General features: G+C 60.5%; 1 protein-coding gene across 6 annotated transcripts in view; it reads left to right on the forward strand.

Moving 5' to 3' along the window:
* Arhgef10 (Rho guanine nucleotide exchange factor 10) overlaps positions 1 to 8,526 on the forward strand; it is a 90,308-nt gene extending 81,782 nt beyond the window's left edge. For all 6 annotated transcript variants that reach the window (XM_004869568.3, XM_004869570.3, XM_004869569.3 and 3 more), the window contains 3 exons: positions 4,740 to 4,914; positions 5,787 to 5,909; positions 7,070 to 8,526. In XM_004869568.3, coding sequence (XP_004869625.2) covers positions 4,740 to 4,914; positions 5,787 to 5,909; positions 7,070 to 7,584 — 813 coding nt within the window. In that variant the 3' untranslated portion in view covers positions 7,585 to 8,526. The remainder of the gene's footprint in view (positions 1 to 4,739; positions 4,915 to 5,786; positions 5,910 to 7,069) is intronic.
* The last annotated feature ends 539 nt before the right edge of the window (positions 8,527 to 9,065 follow it).

A 9,065-nucleotide genomic window follows, 5' to 3' on the forward strand; every position in this document is an offset into this window, starting at 1 on the left:
GGAGGACAGGAGAGGCAGCGCCTTGCTTGGGGTCAGGGCTTTTTCGCTCAGCTGCTCACAGTGGCTGTTGTGTGTCCACCCACCTGCTGCTTTGTATCTCCTGCATTCTCAGTGAGAAGCCCTTGGTCAAGCACAGAGCTGCAGCTGGCCAGTGCTACCAGGCTGGGCAGTGCCATAGCTGGGTGCCGGGTAGCTGTGCAGCCACCATCAGCCTCTGAGTTCCCTCGCTGGCCTTGAGCCCTGGTGGTGTCACCTTGGTGACCGTGCCCCTAGAAAGGCCCAGGGTTGGAACCCAGCCCAGCCACATACCACGGGTGACCAGGGCACCTCGCAGCCAGGCCCCTGTGCTCTGGGGCCATTGTCCTTCCTCGGCTGTGGGCAGAGGGCACGGCATGGCCCACAGGAGCACAGGAGCCCTGCACCCTCCATGAGCAGAGTAGGTGCTTCTCGGAATAAGTTCACAAGCCAGCAGTCACTCTCGTTAGTCTTCGTTTTTTTCCACGGAGAGGTAATAGTACATTTCTGTAAAATGTTTTTCCAAAAACAGTGCATTATTTTTACTGTAAATTGATACCGAAAAAGCTAGAAGATGGTTTCTGTAGCCTCCACCAAAAACCTTCTGGGGCAATTTAACCTCCCCAAAGTATGGCTTCATTGTAGTCTTCATATTATTTCCACATGCTTCCCGGAGTTTGTGTGCTAGAGATCTCCGAATAATACGTTTGGATGCAAATACAAGCCTGCAAACAAAAATAACAATATATTTATAGAGAGAACAAAAGTCTGCTCCCCAGTGAAAACAACTCATGCAGTTCCTGCTTTGTGGGTGCCTCGGCCCAGATGTCCATGTGGCCCTGAGGCCTCTATTCCCTGGGCCGGAGGGTGCAGCGTGGGGAGGAGCCTCCGCGGAAGGCACATCCAGGGCTGAGCCCTGCCTGGGCCGGGTGGAGCTGGGTGGAGGGATCTGAGCTTGGGGTCAGAGCTCCCCGGGGCTGGAGGCTGTGTGTCTGCAGGTGGGGTGCCCTGGCCCCAAAGCCTGGAAGTGCTAAGCATGTCACCCAGGGACAGGGTGCCACCACCTGCCCAGTGATGCTCCTGCCTCCCATTGGGCGTTAAGAGCAGACGGGAAAGCGTGTTCTGAAAACCACATGGCCACATCAGAAAGTGCAGCCACCCAAACTGCTCTCCACTTGGGGAGGCTTCATTTTTTCTCTTTCCCACGCACATGTGGCTTTTCTGCCCTGACCTTAATCCCTTTTTAAATTTTAGAGACTTAAAACCCCTATGCAGCTCTGAAGCCAGTCTGACCCTGAGCACAGGGGTGATTATTCTGGATTTCCAGCAGGCGCTGAGGTCATGGTTTACTTCTTAGAGCTGTGGATCACAGCTGGTCTCAGCTGGATCACTGTAGCTGCTTAACTGTAAAGCCTGCTGTCCTCGCTGCTGAGTTTCTGTGGTACACAGGCCTTGACTGAGGGCAGACCGGGTCAGGCAGAAAGAGAAAGGATCTCCCCTACCGAGGGGAAAATAGTGAGGGGTGGCCGGCCAAGGCTTTAAGGTGACAGCCCCTCAGAGATCGTGTCTCCACTTCTCCTGAGAACGAGGTCCTTGTCCTGGGCAGCCTGGCCTCTGCCCTGCGCCCTGCTTCCACCCAGACACCTCGGGCAGGGCGGACAAGGAAGTCCCATAGCCCAGTGCTCCGGTTTCCAACACAAAAAGGCCCAGAGAGAGCGGAGCCAGGCCCAAGCCCTGGTGCCACATTGCTGCTCTGCAGCTGGTTGTCAGCAGGAACCTGCCTGTGCCCCCAGCCCCAGGCCCGAGCACAGAGCCCCAAAGGCCAGTGGGCAGTGGTACTGGGGGCCCATGGGTGACCCTTCTGCCTGGACCTCCATGGCACCGAAGCCCACACCGCAGGTACTGCTCACCGTGAGTGTCAGGATGGCTGCAGCAGAGCATCAGACTGTGGGCCTCAGTGGGCTCTGGGTGATGTTCCAGTCTGGTGCCCTCTGTCAGCCGTGAGGATGCAAAGCCGAGGATAAGCCACATGGAGAGGCATGCGTGCATGTGTGTGCATGCGCGTGCATGCGCGTGCATGCGCGTGCATGCCACTTCAGGTGCACACTGCCCTCAGGTGCCTCCTGACTACAAGGGGGCCACTGAAGGCCAACCCAGGCTCCTCTCTGGGAGCAGATGGGTGGGTGGGTTTTGTGAGCACCACCCTAGTCTTTGGACAGCAAGCACCGAAGGGCTTTCAGTTCAGAACAGATGCTTAGGAAATTTGTGTCTTCAGACTGTTTTGCCAGCCAGCAGCTTGCAGCTGGAGACGAAGGCTGAAATTCAATCGAGGTGACTGCAGAATCGGGCTGCGGTTGAGCCCCACATCCTTTTAAGAAGGTTTGGTGGGATGGCGGCTGGCAGCCAGAGGGAGAGAGGAGCATGAGACTTGCCTTACACACCGTGGCTTTCTGGGTGTGGGGACTTCTCCGAGCAGGCTTCCTGCCCCTGCCCACTGCAGGTGTCGGGAGTAGGTCCCCTTGGCTGTGAGCTGCAGTGGAGACTCCTGAGCGAGCTGCCTGTAGCTTCTCCCTGCAGACTGGACGGCTGTGGTGCTCAAAGTGGGGGTGGCTGGAAGGGAGGGAGGAGCCCAGCTTCCTCCTCCTGCGGTGACCGCAGCCTTCCGTGCTTGTGTAGCCAGGCAGTGGACATCACATGTCCATGTCCCTGTCCCTCTCCCCGCCCTGGTCCTGGCAGCGTGGCTCCTCTGGGAAGTTGGTGCTGGCTGCAAAGGTCCAAGTAGAATCAGGTCTCGCTGCCCCACGAGGACAGTGGCAAGGGTGCTCTGAGGCTCCTGAGGGCCGGGCTTCTCGTCCCCCACGTTGGTGTCAAACACGGGGTGTTCGGACGGCCGCCCTTACTGCCCCCGTGCTGGCTTTTGCCCAGGGCGCCTGCTGTGCTGTACTGTGGAATGTCCGGAGTTACAAGCTACACGTGGAAAGCCAGCCTTTCGTGGGTGGAGTGTCACCGCAGGGCCCTACGTCTTTGTGCCACAGCCACCTATCCTCTAAGAGGCCCTGAGGTTGGAGACCTACAGCTTCCTGGGTAGCACAGGGTCACATCAGGACCGTAGAGCACCCGCCCTGATCTCCCAGGTCGGCAGGGCCCCTGAGCAGGCGTGGGTCCCCGTGTGCAGCCAGAGTTGAAGCCCACTGGAGGCAGTGCAGAGGGCAGCTGTGCTCCAGTGCTGCGGGAAGAGCCACTCAGGACAGGCTTGAGATGGGCCAGGGCGCTGGCCTTTGAGGCCTGGAGAGAAAGGCCAGGCTGAGGTGTCTGGGGAGAAGCAGTCTGGCTTGTGCCCTGGCCAGGGTGCCCAGCACCGCAGCTCAGGGCCAGCCTCTGACCATGCCACGGCGCGGAAGAGTACATCGGAGTGAAAGGCTCTGCCCGCATGCGGACTCCAGGAGGCCACAGCAGAGCCACCAGAGTCACTGAACCAGGTGGGCAGGGCTGATGGAACGAGTTTGCTCCTCCACACTAGCAGCATGCAGCCTGGGAGTGAGCTGAAGACAGCCCCGTGCGGCTCCTGTCCTGGTTCGAAGCCTGTCACCACCGCCTTCCTCTCCGGGAGCCTTCGGCTGGAGGAGCCATGAGAACAGCCGGCACATTTGCCCTCAGCAGTCACAGTGGGCACTGCACAGGGTGGGGCTTGGGTGGGGCTGAGCGCTGGGCAGGCACAGTGCCTCCAGGGGGTGGCAGCCTCAGGCTTTGCCTGCATCAGAGGTGTGGTGCAGGTGCAGCCCGCTTTCTGGGGGGTGCCATAAACGCTTCCCGACACCCCCTACCTGGAGGAGGGCACCGTTTCAGTCCTCGGCTGGCTCCGTGGCAGAAGCAGCGTGGCACAGGGGCACAGTGGAGGAAAAGGTGCCCAACCTGTGGCAGCCAGGAAGCAGAGAGGGCAGAGCTGGGGACGGGAACACATCCTTCCCGGCCACACCCCGGTGACCACCTCTGAGCAGTCCACCTGCCGATAGCATACTCAGCGCCCCACCATCCAGTTGCCCTCGATGCACCTTGTATCCCAGCCATCCTGGGGTTTAAGTTGCGTCATTTCAGGTCAGAGCTGTTCTGGACAGTGATTGCTGTGAACTCGGCCTGGCATGCTGCGGCACTGTGAGGCAGCTGAGCTTCCGCCCCCGGCCACCCACAGTCCTGTGGGCTGTGACAGCCACTGCAGCTTGCTACTGGCCTGGCCCTGTGCAGGGCAGTGGTGGTACCAGGTGCTGGTAGGATGGGTGTCCGGGCACAGGGCGGCACCCAGGACCAAGGCCAGGATTGTTGACAGCTGGGGAAGGTCTGAGGGTCTGGGAAAGCCTGGTTTCCTGGCTCACTGTCGTCCTCTTGCTCCAGCACCAAGCTGCCTGGCAGCCTGTGATGCCATAGGACAGGCGCTCTCCCCATGGGAGCCACAAGAAGCCAGCTTTCCTCCCAGGGAGGCCTGGTGTCCCAAGTCTCCTGTCCTGGGCCCATGCAGGTGCTGCAGTACTCAGACAATCCCAGGGAGTTCTGTGAATCACGCTGTCATTCTGCTGTGGAGTGAGGGCCTGGGCCTGCAGTCAGCTGCAGCTGGGAACCATGTCCCATGATGCCGTTCTGCCTGGCCTCCCCTCGTGGCCTCCGCAGATGCTGTGCTCAGGGCTGTTGGCTCTGCTGCACCCTGACTCGTGGGCCTTCTCTCCACCCAGAGCCAGCTGGAGGCCCACCAGGAGGAAGGCATGGTCATCTCGCACATGGCTGTGGCTGGTGTCGGGCTCTGGGTTGCCTTCACTACCGGGTCCACCCTCCGCCTCTTCCACACGGAAACGCTGAAGCACCTGCAGGATGTCAACATCGCTGCCCCTGTGCACGGCATGCTGCCAGGTACAGGCCAGGGACACTGCCACCAGAATTGGGGTAGAGCCACGGCCTGCCTTGGGTGCGGGAGTAGGGGCACTGGGTGCTGCCAGGTGCAGGGTGGGGCCTGCAGTGGAGGCGGGGTGAGGCTCCCCGGCCCTGGTTCGAGTGCCCAGAGTCCCCCATGTTGGAGCAGAGCCACGGTCCCATCCCTCCCTGGGGAGCGGGTGACGAGCATGATCTGTGTCCATGAAGCAGAAGGAGGGCCCAGGGGTAATAGAGAGGTAGAGATGGAGGAGGAGAGAGAGTCCGTGGAGGCAGCATCTCAGCCGGGCTCACCGTGCATGGGGCGGGAGGCAGGCGGTGGAGGACCGGAGGGGCCGGTGTAGACACTCAGAGCTCGACACAGGTGCGGAGTCCTTGTTCTCAGCTGTCTAGCACTGTCTTGTGGTGCTGCTGCTCTCTGCAGACAGCTGGTCAACCTCACAGGCAGATTCAGTGACCTTACGTGCTACTGAGCTTGGTTTCACTGAGGTTGACCTTGCTCTTAGAGGATGGATCCTCCCAAGTGAAGGGTGGCTCTGTGTATCTGTGCATGTGTGTGCATGTGTCCGTGGGCATGTGTGCATGTGCGTGTGAGGCTGCCCTGCATAGGAGCAAGCAGTGTAAGCAGATAGATCCCAGTTGGTCAGTTTCTCCTTGGAGGTCCAGCCAGAGAACCGGCCCCTGGGACGCATTGCTGCTGCTCCGTGTACCCTCCAGCCTCCCTCACCTAGCGGAAGAGCATGGGCTGAGTGCCCCAGGATGTGCCTGGGCCTACAGGTGGCATCTGCAGACAGCACAAGGAGGCACTGCCATGGGCCCGTACGGGTCATGAGGCTGCCACCCTCTCCCTGCAGGCCACCAGCGACTCTCTGTGACCAGCCTGCTCGTGTGCCACGGCTTGCTGATGGTGGGCACAAGCCTGGGCCTTGTCGTGGCCCTGCCAGTCCCTCGTCTGCAGGGAATCCCTAAGGTGACTGGTGAGTGGCCCCCCCCCCGTCCCTGGGACATGTGGCATAGAAAGCCCTGTGGGGTTTAGCGTACGAGGGATACCTCGTGGATGGTGCCGCTAGATGTGAGTGTCCCTCAGCCTTTGCTTTTCTACTTCGGTCCTGGAAACATGTCCTTGCCACCTCATTGCCCTCAGTGGTTCCCTTTCAGCACATCTCGCTCGGGGAAAACGGGTCTTTCATCAGAGAGAGAAGGGGCCGTGGTCCACAGCTGCCGCCCTGGCTGTCCTCAGCTCTGCCAGCTGTGGCCTCCCTGGGCACCACTCCTCCAGGGGCTCCCCTCCCTCACCGGCAGCCCGGGAGGCCTAGGCCTTGGGGCAGTTCTGAGGCAAGGCGGCGGCTGGCGGGGCCTCTTCAGCCTGCAGCCCTTGGGGCGGGAGGGCCTGAGCCTGACACCCGCGTCCGCGTCTGGTGTGGGCTGAGAGCTCGGGACTGAGGCCCAAGGGAGACAGCCATCCTGCTCCTGCGCTGCTGCAGCGTTCACGCCTGGGTCACGTCGCCAGGAACTGAAGAGTCCCGATTTTAACCAAAACTATTGCAGTGATTTTCTTCTACACCCCAGAAACTTTGCAATGAAAAATGACAGAAGCTGCTGATAGTGTTGTCATTTTGTTCCTAAAACTGACACATTTCAGTTTCACTTTTTTAACTCAGACTTAGGAAAATTATATACATTTCCATAGAGCAAATGAAAAGGTGTTTAACGTAGAAAACTGGGAAATGATTTTCAGCTTTTGTTGGCAGTATTTTGCACCAAGCGACAGCCCAGCCTTTCTTGACCCTTTTGAAACGGGGTCTCAGTATGATGCCCAGGCTGGGCTCGAATGCACTGTCCTCTTGCCTCAGTCCCCAGGGTGTGGGGTTACAGAGCAGGCCGCTGCGTCCAGCTTCCTCTACCAAAGTATGATGCAGGTGTTGGATCTGAGCTCCACCGAGGGAGCCCCACTTGGTCTTTCGGATTAGCGCCCTTCAGGCTCTCAGATCCACGGGTGTGCAGTGAGAGAATGTGGCCACCAGCACCGCGGTCCAGGCCCTGGGGGCTTCTACCTGCACGGGGGGGGGGGGGGGGGTTGTGACACCTCGCTCCCGCCCCTCCCATAACCTCCCCTGCTGCCCTTGCCCCTCTGCAGGAAGAGGCATGGTCTCCTACCACGCACACAGTGGCCCCGTCAAGTTCATTGTTCTGGCCACCGCCTCACCTAAGGACAAGGACAAGGCCAGGGACAGTCCGCCTCCCGGCCCTGAGCCCCCAGACGAAGAGCAGAAGGATGAGCCCTCCGGGGACAGGGCCACCTCATGCCCTGGCCAGGGGGACCTCACCACGGCCATTTGGTTGGGGGACTGGCCGGGGCCGGGGCTGCAGAAGAGTGACCTGTCGTCCTCGTCAGGGTCGCTGAGCCTGTCCCACGGCTCCAACTCGCTGGAGCTCAGAGCTGAGGACAGCAGCATGTGTGACTTCCTGAGGGACCCTGCCGGCCCCGTCCGGGGCAGGGCACGGCCGTCACGCAGGGCCAAGGCCAGCTCAGCGCTGGTGGTATGTGGAGGCCAGGGCCACCGGCGCATGCACAGGAAGGCACGGGCACCGCCCCCCGAGGAGCTGCTGTCTTCCGTGATGGTCTGGCAGATCCCGCTGCTGAGTGCATAGGGAACGCCGTGCCCACCCCACGTGGGGAGGGAGTGGGCAATGCGCCACCGGGTGGCCTACCTGCTGACCACCCTGTCCACACAGCACCCGGCCAGGCGCCGAGGCGGGCGGACCTTGCAGTGTCTGGTCGGTGATGAGTCCATGAGAGTGACGTGCTCTTGCTGAAGTGTCCGCTGGCTGTGTCTCCGCCTGTACTGCTGTCCATTCACCCGGAGACCGGAGGATGTGGTGTTGGTAGCAGCCCTCCGGTTCACCACTGTATCAGAAACGCCAGGGTCGCTGGGGATGGTGTCTCGAGCCAGGTCACTGGCACCTGTCCCGGGAGCAGCAGCACCTCCACGCCTACTGTGCATCCTAACAGCACGCTTCTCTATTAAAAACTAACAGCCGCATTTTAGTCAGTGTAGTGTCCATGGCAGTTCACACGGAATCTGTGCTTTGAACCAAACGGCTCAGTACCCATCACCACTGACCCATGGGTGGCTGGGCCGCAGGGCGCTTCCTGTCCCCTATGCGGGGGGCGTCTCATCAGGCAGGTAGGTCAGCGCCACTCCCACTTTGTGGGCCTGGAGTGGGGTCCACTCTGACCAACCCACGGGGCTCCTCTGTGGGGACCGGCCTGGAACAGGCCTCCCGCGCTGCGTGGAACAGGCATGCCGGCATGCCGTGGCTGTGCAGCTGGTGTGTGTGAGGTGCTGAGTGGCCAGCAGGCTTGGTGAAATGCCTCTGGAGTTTGTTCGGCATGTGTTCGAGACTGGTGGGCAAGGCGGACAGAAGCCTACTGCAAGCATCGCGGGGAACATTTCTCAGCACTTTACAGATGACTAAAAATTCTAATTTTATGACAGCCAAATCTTTGCTGAGTTGCATATATACCCCTGAACTCTGTTAAACTGTTAGCTGCTCTCTTACTGCATAAATAAAGTCATTTTTATTTTAAAATATAGTGTTACAAGTCACGTTTTCCTGTGAATAAAATCCGGAGGGCGAGTGCAGCCGGGACGGGTGTGGTGGGGGAGAAGCAGCCCTCCCTTCTGGCTGCAGCTCGAGCTGTCGCTGAGCTGGCTGGCGAGTGTGGCCCGCTGAGGCCAGAGCCCGTGCCCGCCCGTGTCCCTCCGGCATCCTGGCTGCAAACACAGGCTGCCCGGGGTGGAGGCCGGCACTGCGTGATGGGGTGGTAATCCCGGTCAGAGCTGCGCTCGGCAGCGTGTCAGCCTGTGTGTCCTCGCTCTGGCCTCGGTCGTGCTCTCAGATCACTCCCAGGTGACCCAGTCGGGGTGGTACCCGACGGAGGAGCCGCAGGTGCCCCCCGGCCCAGCTGCAGCCCTCTGGACGGACCCTGCCGCCAGGGGTGCGCCTGCGCCCAAGGGCTCCCGCCTCCCTGCCCAGGAAGACTGTGGCACACCTCGGGAGGTAAGCCATAGCTGTGTCACAGGTCCCCACTGCTGCGGTGAGGATCGGGGAGACAGGAGCCCTCGCAC

The sequence above is a fragment of the Heterocephalus glaber genome, unplaced genomic scaffold (genome assembly GCF_053883595.1).
Source record: "Heterocephalus glaber isolate CG9 unplaced genomic scaffold, H.glaber_assembly_v1.0 deba00001104, whole genome shotgun sequence".
Taxonomy (NCBI): domain Eukaryota; kingdom Metazoa; phylum Chordata; class Mammalia; order Rodentia; family Bathyergidae; genus Heterocephalus; species Heterocephalus glaber.